This window comes from Oryzias latipes, chromosome 22 (genome assembly GCF_002234675.1).
Source record: "Oryzias latipes chromosome 22, ASM223467v1".
Classification (NCBI taxonomy): domain Eukaryota; kingdom Metazoa; phylum Chordata; class Actinopteri; order Beloniformes; family Adrianichthyidae; genus Oryzias; species Oryzias latipes.
In genome coordinates, this window is record NC_019880.2 from 21737294 (window position 1) to 21752370 (window position 15077).

General features: G+C 43.3%; 1 protein-coding gene across 4 annotated transcripts in view; it reads right to left on the reverse strand.

Moving 5' to 3' along the window:
- Nucleotides 1-13318: 13318 nt before the first annotated feature.
- Nucleotides 13319-15077, reverse strand: part of fgfr3 (fibroblast growth factor receptor 3) — a 64544-nt gene continuing 62785 nt past the window's right edge. For all 4 annotated transcript variants that reach the window (XM_020713959.2, XM_004082697.4, XM_011490709.3 and 1 more), the window contains exon 18: nucleotides 13319-14435. In XM_020713959.2, the coding sequence (XP_020569618.1) occupies nucleotides 14271-14435 (165 nt within the window). In that variant the 3' untranslated portion in view covers nucleotides 13319-14270. The remainder of the gene's footprint in view (nucleotides 14436-15077) is intronic.

Sequence of the window (15077 nt, forward strand, 5' to 3'; positions counted from 1 at the left end):
GAAGACAGTCTTTCCTTTCTAAGTCGCAGTTCATCTTTCGCGGTTTAGCTCATTCTTTTAGAGCGATTATGCTGCTTACACCCTGATTGGCTGGAGACCTTGTCAATCAATCTCCTCAGTCCGTGCTGTATGTCCTGTACAGAAACGGGGAGCTCTTCAGATCTACAGAAATCTTTGATTGATCAGATCTTTGTTTTCATTCTAAGATCCTGGACTAAATTTCTATGAAGGTTTGAGAATTTAAACAAGAGAAAAGAGTGAAAATGTTCATGTCTGTGTGAGAAAAGTGTAGAAGTGTGCAGTGAGGAGTTTTACTGACATAAACATCTGTAATCATTCTCCGTGGAGAATGAGATCACAGTTGTATTTAGAACGAAACTCCTGCAATGAACGAGGGAACTCTGTACTGGTGAAAAGGTAACACGGTAACAGGTAATATAACAGGTAATATATGCATAGCTGCTAACTGTGAGATGCGTGATGAGCTCAAAGTCTGCGGAATTATGGCGGGAGAGGATCGACTATTTACTGTTTTTTTTAAATAAATGTATCAGTATATTTTTCCTGAATTTTTGTCTTTGATAATCATAGAGTGTTATTTGGTCATTGCTTTATTTCATAAATCATGTTATTTATTTTATTAAAAGGATCATGAATGAATGAAACTTTATTCATATAGCACTTTACAACTCCTTGACGGCACCAAAGGGCTTCACAATAAAAAATTGATCTAAAATGGGAACAAAAGTTTAAAACTAAGAACTCTAGAATTTTCTGTTTTAGAATACAATTTTCAATCCGAATGTTTTCATCTACATTCCATGTTATGTCAGTCTCACTCCACACATCTGCTCGTGGTCCAGCCCTTCTATTGAATTTTAGAACCCTATGTGGCCCGCGAGTTAAAATAATTGCCCACCCCTGTGCTACAGTCATGTATACAGCTGCCAATGTGCGATGGGGAGAATCTTTAAGATAAGCTGCCACCGCCCAATTTTTGAAAAAAATCGGCGTGGAGATGAATGCAAACAGCGGCAGTCAGGTGTCTGTCAATCAGGAGGGGATGACGTCATCACAAAATTGGGCGAGAGCTGGGCAGTGGCTGTCGGATATTTGGCCGGCTGCGGCTCTGATTGGGCGAGGTGCAAATGTCTCCAGATGGCGGCCGTCCGTGGCAGGAGGGTGGCTGTCTGAAATCGCCGGAGACCCTCCTATCAGTCAGTGGTCGACACAGGACTGCCACCGCTCGACCTCGAAATGAACCCCCGATGTCAAAACTTTGTCCAGTTGCCATAAAATTTTAAATTATTCTTTAAACCTCCAAGGCTGCCACATGCTGTATAAAAATGTGACGGCTCCCTAGCGATTACAAATTTTGGGATATGTGACCGTAGCTATGAGATTCTAAAGATTGGACGGAGCTTGGTAGAAGTTTAAATTCTGGTATGGTTTCAACAACAACCACTGGGAAAAAAATGTCAAAAACATAATAACATTAGCAATAATAGAAATGTTAGAATGTAAGGACAAATCGTTTCTCAAGATAATTTCAAAGATTGTAAAAAAAAAGCTTTGAAGACATGAAAGCTCAAATGTGTCCAAACAAATGATGGATTTTTTGCTGTTGGACACCGGCAGGACAGCAGAATCATGAAAACTAGATCATTTCTCTGGACCGTATGAGATGCGATAAGCTCCTAGTACCCTTTCTTACTTGTCGTAAGGCAGCTGCTCAGAAGGATTATTTTAAGAAGAGTCACCTGATAAACACATTGCTAAAAAATGGTAAACACTGCAGCAGAGCTGTAATTGGCGATGTCATGCAACACTGTAGCGGCATGCCCACCATAGTTTACACTGTTTGCCCTGTATCTGCTTCACCTTTCGTTGTAAGGACAGTTTGAAAAAGGTCCAGAGGAAGGCATAAACACAGCGCGCCCCTCTCTCCATTAAAACATACTCGGACATTTCTCATTTATGATAGCAACTTGTGGAAGAAATAAGTCAGACCAGCTCACACACAAATGTCACCATCACTCTCCAACCCGGCTATTAGAGAAAAAGTCCAGTGCGATGGAGCAGATGTCCCATAAAAGGGAACAGCAGAAGGAGTCCTGGCCCATGATGGTGTTCTTCGCTGAGAGGGACCACAGGGATGAGATGATCTACAGTACAGCATGTCGCCGTCCTGAGGTCAAAAGAGGCCAAGAGAGCTCACTGGACTCAGTAGAAGTGTTTTGCTGCACAGGGAGCCGTCGGTGCACAGAAAGGAAGTGAGCTTTTCACAAATGAAGATTCTCCTTACTGGACGTGTCCACATGGTTATTATGTTCATAGTTTAAGTCACAAACATGTTTGTAAGTTCTATTATGGATAAAGTAACTTTTTCAGTTTTGTGAGAGTAAATTACAACATCTGTGTGCTAATGAAATTCTCTTTTCAGTTTTATGTACAGAAAAGTCATGACTGCACAACACTAAAGAGTACTGAAGACTTTCCTCCTGGTCCTTCACGTCTTTCATTGTGGTCCTTAGGCCTTTCGTCACGGTCCTTCACGCCTGTCCTCCTGGTCATTCAGGCCTGTCTCCCTGGTCCTTCAGGCCTTTCGTCCTGGTCCTTTAGGGTTTTCGTCCTGGTCCTTCAGGCCTGTCCTCCCGGTCCTTCAGGAGTGTCCTTTTCAGTCTTCAACAGTCATTTTTTTGGTGCTTTCCTGACATCCATCACAGATAAAACGTGGACTCAGGACTTCATCTCCCATCACACTTCAGACTCAGCTGCACTGAAATAATGATAATAATAAAGATCCTTGTTCTGTAGGATTGCCTTTTAAATTTAGCTGTCTTTCTTTAATTGCTAGACTGTTCTTAGTGTTTGTACAGAATTCAGACAGACAGATACATATAACGTTTTTAATCAGCAGAGAAACTGGATTGAGATCCAACATTCCATCCTACATAAAGCAAACATCCATGAATAAAAAGCCCTCAGCATCTTAACTTGTGTTCATCTTGAGTTTCACAGCATTGCAGCTCTGTTACTTACTCACTATTTACTGTTGCTCAGTAGCTGCAACCACTGGATGGCCTACTCAGTCTGCTCACACTCAGAACTGTTCTTCAGTACTGTCAGTGACAGCAGTGTTTCACAGGCTCTGACAGAACTTCTCGACATCAACCCTTCTTTCAGCTTGGCCATGGACAACCTGTCTACACAAGTCTGTGCTCAAAATCCCAAGAGCAGCTTTTCTGATACAATCCAGGTCACCTAACCCTTGTGCTATCCTATGGGGTCCAGATGACCCTACCCTTACATTCAAGTGTTATCCCTACCATGACAAAGATGGATAAAGGTGGAGAGGAGTACAAAATGTTTGGATGTCAAAAATAATGTTTTTTTGTGGGATGTGGACAAAACATTTTCAAATCTGTGGTTGGGAGTTGGTAAGTTTGTAAGCTCACTACGCTAATACCACTCAAAATCTGCAAACTTTATATTTTTAGATTTATTTTCATATATGTAGTCTTGGCCTGGTGGCGTGTGGGAATTTTGTGAAACTTTTTGTCCCCATTTTGTGTAAAAACGTCTTCGTTTGCCACTAAACGGCTACCTGTCAGGATCCTGGTCTCCTCCCACTCCGACCGGGGGACAAACTTCACACCTGCCATCCATCAGCTCATCAGCCTTTATCTGGACTCCTCACCCTTCAGCTGATGGTCAGTCCGTCTGCTTCCTGCGGTAGAGTACTGACCTATTTCAGGAATTGCTTCCAGCTTCATCTCCACCATTGGCCACCAGTTGTCATCCAACGGGACACCAAGCAAGCCCCACTCTTCAGTTTTCACAACCTCCAACAGACCAGCAGCTCATCCATTTCATCATCCATCCAAGCCACGTGTCTTTCAAGTCAGAAACCCTGCAACACCACTGGAAGACTATCATTTCATCCAAATACAGTTTCTGTCCTGCTTCTGGGTCCAGCCCCATTCAACAGAACACTACCAAGCTGTAGATCCTCTGGCCATCCCATAATAATTTTAAATCTTTCTTTGGACATCCCGGCATGTTTGTTTTCATTTCATTAGTTAATTTGGTGCTTTTCTTTGAGCCCCATTCATTTTTTTCTTGAATGGGGCCAATGGCATTGTGCTGTGATGTCATCATTTTCTTAGGGAGGGGGGTTGTTCACGTTCATGTTCATGTCTAAAATATAGTCTCAACAATTTCTGGTGAGTTTTTAAGTATGTGAGTGCAGGGGGTGTTAGGGTTTTGGTTGGGTGGTGATGGTGGGGGCGTTTTGGCTCAAAGGCACTGTAAGAAAGAAGAATTGCAGAAACAATCTGGATCTTCCAGGATGACTGTGAGGACACAAGTGCTTAGACCAACTGATGCAGCCCACGAGAACCTGGATATTGAGAGGGGGAATCGACGTGCTGTGCATCACACACCTGTGCTGGCTCCAAACCCTCATCAGGTCTATTCCTGCAGCTCTGTGGGACTGCAGCTCCTCAGCTCGCGCTGAAAGCCAGATTATTTTACACACACCTGTTGCTGGATGTCAGTCGGCTGCACGCCTATCTCAAAGGGACTGCAGTTAATCGCTGATTTGGCACACTTACACTGACAACATACCAAGGTCCAATTTCAGGAACTAAGTATGTGTACACACACACACACACACACACACACACACACACACACACACACAACAGTGCACGTTTTCAATGCCCACTTATTGTACACAGACGTGTAACCCAACCAGATATTCACCAAAATATCAGCAGAAGCAGCAGCAGTGTTATTTTTTACCTTTCTAGACAGCAGCTATCTTCTGATTATCCTCTAACCCACCAAAATAACTCTAAACGGGGAGCACAAGTCTGTGTTTTCAAAGCCTGTCTGAGTTGTGCAATTATTTTCCCAAAAAAGCTGCAGTTTGTATATTCTGGAGTGCCTGCCGTTTTGCGGCTTTGCCTGAATGGGAAACAATTAAAGTGCTTTTTGGAAACACACGAAGGCAGGCTGGGATATAAATGGCTGAGCTTTCCAGGGGCCCTTCTGCGCAGCCGGAGCCACGAGGAGCAAACAAAAGTCACCTGTCCTCGGCGTTAGCCCTTACCGAGGTTTTCTGCTCGCGTTTGAAATCCGTCGCCCCCACTTACTGTTCCCTGACCGAAAATAACCCCGGGGATGCCTTGTAGTCCTACCTCCCTACGTTAAGCTTCGCCCCCTCCCACTGTGACGGGGGGACACTGACGCCTTAAGAGCCGGTGGGATTCTGTTAGTGGCATGAAGCTGGTTTGTGGAAGAAACCAAAGAAAAGAAAAAAAAAGGAAAGAGAAAGGGGGGGGGTAAAGATTTGGGCAGCGGGAGTGACAGAGAGAAGGAGAAGTGGGGGTGGGAGTGGGGGTGTCGACGGCGGAAATTGGCCGCCGTCACAAACACCTCTGAAACAGAAACATCCATTTAGCAGTAACCCCCCCCCCCCCACACACACACACAAGACCTCCATGAATGGACCACTTCAGCCAGTGGAGGAAGTCCCAATCTGGGGGCAGGATGTTCCCCTCAAGATACACTTGAGACGGACCCAGGGCCAGGCCAAGGGGCCGTCCTATCCAGATTACACAGACCTCGCACTCCGCCGCCGTCCAGCGTTTGCCCCCCCCCCTCCTGGCTGAGTAGCATCAGAAGGCCCCAAAGAATCGTCCTTTTCTGCCGGGCAGCTCGCTCCGTCCCCTCCCTCTGTCCATTCACTGAGCTGCAGCCATTGAGGGAGGGGGTGGGGGGGGGGTTGTGCTCAGCACACAAAGACGGGGGGTAAAGACTTTCAATGATTAAAGAGCAGTTAAGATGCAGTGAGAGTCTAATTGGTTCTCTAGGGCAGTGTTTTTCAACCAGTGTGCCGCGGCACACTAGTGTGCCGTGGGAGATGGTCAAGTGTGCCGTGGAAAATTGCCCTCATTAACTGATCTAAAAACATTAACCATCTCCAGGAAATCAGCTCTTTGTTCATCCAAACAGGTCCTGATAAAACACTGAGTAGTTAGGAATATGAAAGATCATAAAATACTTTTTTCTTTGTGTTTAATTGATTCTATTAAAGACATTTTGATAAGAATGACGGCACCGCGATTTACCTGCAGCTATAACTGTTTTCTGAAAAGTCCCGCAGCTTTTACTGTCTCCACGACTCCACCAATCATTCTTGAAGGCTGACAAATCAGAAGTGTTAAAAGTCTTCACTTCCTTGTTCCAATTTAGCTCATAACTCACTCATTTCCAACAAAAATACCAGCTAAAGCTCGTCTTTAGCGGTGTAGCTTTCCACAGAATCCGGTATCAGACCGTGGAACAAGTGAACAAAACCATGAAGCTCAAAGACGCGAGTCTTTCTGCCGTTTTTCGCAGTATTCACACTACATCTCCCATAGATGCATTGGCTTAAAGGGACAGCGCCTCAGCGTACAATGAGTCGTCCTTGTTACACGGATTGAAACCACAACGAACATACAGTTTGTATGTAACTTAACTTTTATTACATCTTTCAGAAAAAACATCTGCAACTTCCTGCTTTTTCTACCACAATTATCACAAAAATGCACGTCAGATTGCCGGGGGGGGGGGGGGGGGGGGGGGGCTGTAGATCAAAACAGACTATGAGTTTCTGCTTTTTTTTTTTTTTTGGGATGCTGGTGTGCCGCGGGATTTTTGTCAAGGTTAAAGTGTGCCGTGGCTCAAAAAAGGTTGAAAAACACTGCTCTAAGGGACATAGATCTCTGGGTTTACATTTTCTCTTATGTCTTTAGAATCCTTTTTAAGGTTTGACTTCTGGTTTTTAAATGTTTGAATGTTCTGGCACCTCAGTGTCTCTCTGTGCTTTCACACGTCGAGTCCTAAGATCTGAAGATCAAATGCTTTTAACCCTTGTGCTATCCTAGGCACTTTAACATTGGGAGTTGGGTCATCTAGACCCACTAGACAGTGCGCTGAACCTTTTTTCTTCAATGATTTGTGATCTTCACTGGTGTCCATGGATTACATGAAATCTTTTCACCTTTATCCACCTTTGTCATGGTATGGAGAACACGTCAATGTAAGGGTGGGGTCATCTAAGATAGCACAAGGGATAACGATAGGACTTGGCTTGTGACTTGGGGAGACAGAGTCTTTCCTAAACTCTGGAACACTCTCCCCTTTTCTGTGAGGTCTGCCAGAACCGTCAGTGATTTTAAGACACTTTTAAAAACTCTTCTTTTTAGCTGGGTTTTCAACTCCAGGGGCCAGCTTTCATTCATTTTCATTCATCTTCTTCCGTTTATCCCGGAGCCTATCCGGGCCACTTGTGGGCGAAGGTAGGCGGCACCCTGGACAGGTTGCCAGTCTGTTGCAGGGTGTCCACAATCACACTCACACCTGGGGACAATTTAGATTAAGCATTAAGCTATCAAGCATGTTTTTTGGACGGTGGGAGGAAGCCGGAGTCCCCGGAGAAAAACGGGGAGAACATGCAAACTCCACATAGAAAGGTCCCCCCATTGGTGTTCTGGTCTGGTCCCCCAGACGGGACTTGAATCGGGGGACTTCTAGCTGTGAGGAAAGAGCGCTAACCACTGCACCACCGTGCAGCCGTGGGCCAGCTTGTTAATTTAATTATTTTTTTGTTTAATCGATTGTTGTATTGTTATTATTGCTTTATTCTATCATATTGTTATATTCTAATTTCTATTTGGACTGTTCTATTTTATGTTGAGCACTTTGGTTGCCTCTGCTTTTATTTGCTCTACAAATAATAAATTGATTGACTGATTGACATCAGGCTAAGGAACTGCAGTTATGCCAACGAAAAAAAACTTCCCTCCGTCTTCTATTTGTGCCACAAGAAACTGACTTCAGCTGAAACTCATATTGATTTAGGCTTTTAAACCACTTTATGCACTTTGCACTGATTTTGGTTTCCTAACTGAAAGACAGCCTTGAATTACTTGAGATAATATAACCAACCTCTACACAAGCGGCTTTACCAACATCACAGAGCCAACTCAAGTGGACCTGAGTCTGCAGTGCCTCTCCACCTGAAGGCCACAAACCACTCGTTCGAGGACAGTGAAGTCTGAATTCTAGCCAGAGAGAAAGGATGGTTTGAGCGAGGAGTGAAAGAAGCCATCTTTGTCAAGAAGGATAAACCTTCTCTTAATAAGAATGGTGGTCTCAGGTTTATTCTTCCATCCATCTACGGCAGTGTTTTAAAACCTAAACAAACCAAACCAGTTCCACCTGAGTCGTTAACAGCTGAAAGAGATGACCAGGGGAGGGTAGCTACGGTCACCCCAACCCCAGCTGAGGACAAAGGACTCCCAACGACCCGAAACCATGTTGGCTAATTTGACAATACCATCCAATTTCAGGTCTGACTCCTCCTCCATGAGCGCATATATACCAGCTCTTTTACCAGCTATTTCAGAATTGACAAAGCCTTTTGGATGAGAGATGAAACGTCTTCTAACTTTAAAAACTAAGTCCAGATGACAATCTTTAAACCTATTACTATGATGGAATCTACATGGATGAAGGACAGTCTTCATAGACTTGAGATAATATAAAGAATATTAACCCTCACACTTGCCTGAGGAGGATGAAACTTTATTTTATTTCCTAAGTAACCCTTGTGCTATCCGAGGCACTTTAACAAAGGGAGTTGGGTCATTTCTGAATAGTTGCCCAGCTGTGTCCTTAGACTGCACCCGCCACTCTGTAAGGTATCAACAAAAATGAGCTAAACAACCGGCAGCTACCACGAAGAGTTTGATCTATTATCCCTTGTGCTACCCTAAGCACTTTAACATTGGGAGTTGAGTCATCTAGACCCACTAGACAGTGCACTGAACGTTTTTTCTTCAATTATTTGTGATCTTCACTGGTGTTCGTGGATTACATGAAATCTTTCCACCTTTATCCACCTTTGTCATGGTAGGGAGAACACGTCAATGTAAGGGTGGGGTGGGGTCATAGGATAGCACAAGGGATAAACATGAAATTCTTCTGCCGACAACATATTACTTAAAATGAAATGTTAAATTAGAGTAAAAACTAAAGTTAAATATGGATTGAACAACTAAAAGTACAAGTATTTTTACAGACAGCACAACCATAAACACAAAAAATGACCACATGTGAAAAGTCATTTTGAGCATAAATTGAAACTTTTTTTGCAGGTATAGGTCAAGAAATGCAGTTGACTATCAAACCTGAACTTTGAAGATTAATAAATCAAATTGTAACTCTTGTTCTATCCTAGATGACCCCACCCTTACATTGACGTGTTCTCCCTACCATGAAAAAGGTGGATAAAGGTGGAAAGATTTCATGTAATTCATGGACACCAGTGAAGATCACAAATCATTGAAGAAAAAAGGTTCAGAGCACTGTCTAGTGGGTCTAGATGACCCAACTCCCAACGTTAAAGTGCCTAGGATAGCACAAGGGTTAAAGGCAACTTCAATCAATAAAAGTTGATGAAATTCTGCATAATTGTGGGAGCTTCTTTCTTCTGATTGGAGGACTTGTGGGTTTCTGCTGTGCTTGGAATCCTGGCTGAGGTTTGGGTTTTTTTCAGGTCCTCTAGCTTCCCTGCAGAGTCTGAAAATGGGTGTGACGTGTAAGTTGTTGTTGAGTTGTGAGTGTGCATGACACTTTATGTTTACCGTCCCTCTTAGGCCTTGTGTTGACCTCAAACTGGGTCAAAAGTCACTGTGGCTGCCTGTTCCTGACTACAAGCTGCTCAAAGGGACTACACGATCAGCTCACAGGGTTTAACAGAGTCCGCTAAGCTTTTAAATGTCAGACAGATGTGTGTGGTGATGATCCAGGAAAAAAAATCATTTTTCCTGAGTCATGTTTGTTGAGGGGCAGCTGCACAGAAGACCTGGGCGTCTCAGGAAAAAACCCCTGAAGACGTCTTCAGGGGTTTTTCTTGGTGGCTCTACAGCCCCATAAGCCTCTCTGTCACCAGCGTCTGAGGTCTTCCTGGGTGACACCACCCCACATCAGTCTTGGGGTGAAGAGAATTTCCAGAGCTTGTTGTTTTCGCTGGAACCCTGAGATCGTCTGTGTGCAGCCGTGCTGACCACCTCCAGGCAGTCGTGTGCTCTCTGCTCTTTTAGTTCCAGCTCATCGCAATTCACCTCTGAACGTCTGACTTGCGGGATTAGAAGATCTGCCGGTTGGACGGGTGTTTGCCGTGGGAACTGTTTGCTTTGCAAATGCACAGTGACACACACACACACACACGGTTGGCAGCGGACGCTGTTACAACATGTTTATTGAAAACCTTCTCCAACAGCATGGTGTTTCAGGCACACAGGGGAGGAGAGGGACTGAGAGAGGCGTTGGGAAATCGCTTTTTCTCTTTCTGCCCGGAGGCACGTTTGTGTGGAATGTTACATCATGATCAAAACAGACAGCAAAGAAGCTCGGAATTACAAAAGTAAATAAAGCCAAAAGGTTAGTCCCACCTTTCTATGTTAGAATTATAAACGCATGATGCAGAAGGACAATAAATTATGTGGGTAAACAGAAGCTGGTGCCAAAATCTGTATAAACTAATAAAAACTTCAAAAGAAGACGTGAATGTGACAAAGTGCCCTGATCCCCTCCCCATTTTTTTGATAAATTTTTTTCCAAAAACACTTAAATAAAACGTAAAACTTTTTTTGTGCTGCAGGTCTCTTATAAGTCACCCGCCGCTGGGTTGTGTTATGGATTGAAAATTAAGTCTAAATGTGTGTAAACCCGCTAATTGAACCCCCAAAAATGTAAGTAACGCATGCTAAAAAAGGGATAAATCCAGAAACGACATTAAAGCTCCTCCGGTCTCATCTTTAAGGCTTCATGCTGCATATTTCAAAGCGAGCTGAAGCTGAACGCTCTGCAAAATCCCTCCCTAATTCTGAATTTAGACATTCAATAACGTGTTCCCTCCTGCAGCGTTGTTGTTTTTACGCCACACACACACACACACACGTGTGTGTTTGGAGATCGAAACAGAGAAGACATAGGCCTGTGTGTGATTTATCCTCCAAAAAATAATTAATATTAGTGTCACTGAACGCGTTTGGCAGTGTGTCTACTTCAACTAAAGGAAACAAGACCATTAGTCACAAAAGCAACACAAGAACCCCTTTTTGCTGGTCAAAGATATTCATTCATTAAAAACAGCACAAGGGAAAATGAACAAGCAAGAATCAGTGTTAGCAGTCTATGTTAATTCACTTTCATTGGGGAGAGCTTGGTGTGTGTTTATTACCTGCACAAAAGTGATGCAACACATCAGAAGCAACAAAAACACACACAAAAAAAACAGGCGTGATGATGAGGCAAAGAAAAAGCCAAGAAAGGCACTAAAACAAATACAGTCCAAAGCATCTGCAGGGGGACAATCATCATCTTATGCTTCTGGCTCTTAAACGGAACAATAAAAGTGAAACACAGAGAAGCAGAAAAGTATGAATAAAACACTCTCACCATAGGGAAAGTTTAAACCCAGCATGGAGGAAATAAATAAAATCAAACACAAGTTTCATTAGATCCGTCCATCCATTACAGAAGTGCTTTTTTGACTTTTTCAATCATTTTTTTTTATCACAACAGGTTTGTCGTCCCTCAGTTTGCTTCCCAGATTATTAAACTTTAGTTGTCTTATTTACATTCAAAAGACGATTAACCACTAATCACACACCTGTTCTTGGTTAAAGGAGCTGAGGCACTTCATAATAAGACTTGGGCCAAATCTCCACTACAAAAAAAAAAAAACCCAATTGTGTGGGAGTCCACTTTCCAAAGAGTCAAACTTTTGTTCCAACACCAAACTTTACCAGTGTAGCAACACATTAAATTATAGTTTTCATTGTTTTAAGTACTTCAAATACTAGCAGGACTCCTGTAAGTACCGATGCAGACTTGTTGGGTTTTTCACCTTTCCGCTTACTTACTGGAATGAGGCCATTGCACAGTCATTTGTTCCCACTGTTTTCCTTTTAGCAGCAGTCTTTGGAGCCCTCCGATGCCACGCAAGCATCACTTCCCTTTAGTAACTCTGTCAGCCCCTTTTTTTGCTGGTTTAAAGGGAGTGGGGGGGGCTCAGCTGAAGTATGGGAGCCTTTGAGGCTCATACCAGCTAAACCCCATCAAAACGTTTAAGACTAATTTGGCATTTACGATTTATTCATGTTTTATTTATTGATGGGCGGCTTTCAGGATCTCTGCAGCCGTTGATGAAGACGTTAGTGTCCCTGCAGCTGTTCACTTCAATCCTTTCTTCCTCCATGAAACCAAGATCTCTACGTCTGTGTTATGCATCCGTCTGAGGAGGAGCACTTTCTGGCATTTTTAGCGTTCTAATGCTAATATAACAGACTATTTTCATTCATCTTTGTTGTTTTATGTTGAAACGGGACGTTTCATCTGGAGGAGGGGGCGTATGGAACTGTTTACCTTCATCTTTAGTGTTCTGTGCATGAGAGGTTCATGACGTAATGAGACAAATGGCCTTCTGGGTAAGTGAATGAAAAGGAAATAAAGGATTGGTCCTCTACACCCAAACGTGTCTCTGAGCTCCTTATTTTACAGATGAAACTCCGCTTTACCGACACCGAACGCCGGAAAGACGGCTACGCTGACCATAATCTGACTCTGAGTCGCCAAAAGGTTCAGAATTTCTTTGTTTTTTAAACCTATCCGGAAAAAAAGCTGCAGAAAACGCTCCACATCTTTCATCTTCAAGCTAAGCTATGATAAACAGACAACTTTGGCGTTTTCTTCTCGTTCTCTGATTCTTTTTCTTGTAGATTTAGGAGATTTTAAGTCGTAAATTTAAAACTTAAAAGTCGTAATAAAAAAAAAAAGTGTTTGTAAATTGACCCTAAAACTCCGTCGTAATACAATCATGCTCAGACCTTTTTTGAATAAAAAGCACATTATCTGATGGTTTCAGCAAAGGATGCTGGGAAAGGGAGTTTTAAATGAACACTTGCTCTTAAGACGATCCCCCCCACAGCCAGATGTAGTACAGGAGGAGTCGAGTGCAAGCTATGTTAGCCGAAGGTGCTGCAGAGTTCATGCATGTGGATGTTTTGGCGGTTCTCTGAAGGCTTCCTGTGACGTAAATATGTGGCCGTGAATCTAAGATGAACGTGGCACAAAGAGCTGCTGTCATTCTTGCCCAGCAAGAGTTAATCGGGCTGAGAGGAAACCTCCAGCTCCCCGGACAGCTCAGACTTCCCGCTCCGGCCTTTCGCATCACACTCGCCCTCTAAGCTCCGCCTCTTGTCGCCCGTACATAATGCATTTTTATAAAACTGTAAACAAACAGAAAAAAAAAAAAAAGATGGATCACAACCTGGAAGAGACCGCCAGCTGCGACAATAGGTTCCGCTGTAAAATAAGTTACAAAACGTTGAAATAAAAATCTGTGTGTACAGTACTAAAATTCTACACTAGACCTTTCAGACTCCAAACCGCATGTTAAGTCTATAAATATCTTTACAAATATACATGTTAATTATTCAAATAAACCTTTTAAATGATTACATGTTTTACAAGGACAGTGTCTTCCATTCTCACATATTATCTTACATTTTTTGTCTTTAAAGTACATGGCTGTAGACAGCAATATGATACCCATTTGCTAATATATATTTACACTAAACCCTCTTCTGGATAGCCGATAGAAAAGTCTTGGAACCCTTGTTTAGTGATCAGCCCTGAACTGCTTTGCAAACAAAGCTGCATGTGATGAAGATGGGACGAAGACGCTCTCTTCGGGAGTAAATTTCTTTGCCGATTTTTTGATTTTCTGCATCCCTTTGCTTTTGGATCAGACCTTTTGTTTCTATCTGAGGGGTCTGTGCAGACAAGAGCCAATCAAAAACCAGGCTCTTGCTCGCTGTCACTCATAAATGCCCATCATTTCCTCCTCGCATCCTTTTTTCTTCAGCGTCTGGAGGTTTATTCCCAGTAGGCACGGAATGGTTTCCCCACACGCGGTAGCAAAAGACTGGCCCGAGTAAAAAAATATACTTTCTTTTCCGAAAAGAGCACGACTACGGTTCACTGGCAAAAGAAAAGAAAAAATTCCTTCAATTCTGGAAGAAAAAAAACCTCGTTTAAAAAGTTTAAGACGAGCAGAAGAGCTGTGGAAGTATTGCATGGTGAGTTTAGACCTCCAGGGGTTTTGGGAGGGGAACTGTGACAGGAACCCCCACCCAGCGGCGCTTTTATGTCCTGATCACGCCGTTGCTGGGCAGCTGCTTTGGAAGACAGGGCTCGTCGGGCAGCGGGTCGTGGGCAAACACGGAGTCGTCTCCAGAGGAGCAGGTGCTGTTGGAGTCCTGACAGGTGGGAGAATACTGCTCAAAGGGCACCGACAGGTCCAGGTAGTCCTGTCAGAGGAGGATCATAGGTTACGTCTGATGAACCTCCCAAAGGAGCTATAACCGCTCAAGTGAATCCGTTCTCCATGTATGTGGAAAAATAACAATTTCACAATTTGGATCCTAATTATGCAAATAAACACAAACCGACTCACGCCATAAGTCATTCACAAACAACGGACGTGACTAATACTTTGATTGATAGCAGATGCATTAAAATGTCTGCCGTGGCACTAGCTCATCATCATCCATCAAAGGAGACGTTGGCGTCTTCCTCCTTACACGTGGGAGGGGCTACAGATGAAGCCGTTTTGGGAAATGGTGGTTGGTGCTTTTAGAGGAGCTGTGGATCCAACGCTTCCACATGACACGCTCAACTTCTGATGTGACGCTGTGGGACCTCTGGTGGCCCCCGCTGTGCAGCGCCCAATGGTATGCGGCTGTTGGTAACGTGACTTATTTATTTAAAACGTGTTTCCATTGCAGTTTAGCGAAATAAGTCAATGTGGATACGACTCAAGAACTCCTCCAAGAGCAAAAACCTTTTTATGATTAATGCTGATTTTTTCAAATTGTCGTGTTTTCATTAGGCGAATTTATCGCATATTTAATTTGTATCATTTCATAGTCAACGAAAACACAACTAGTGAA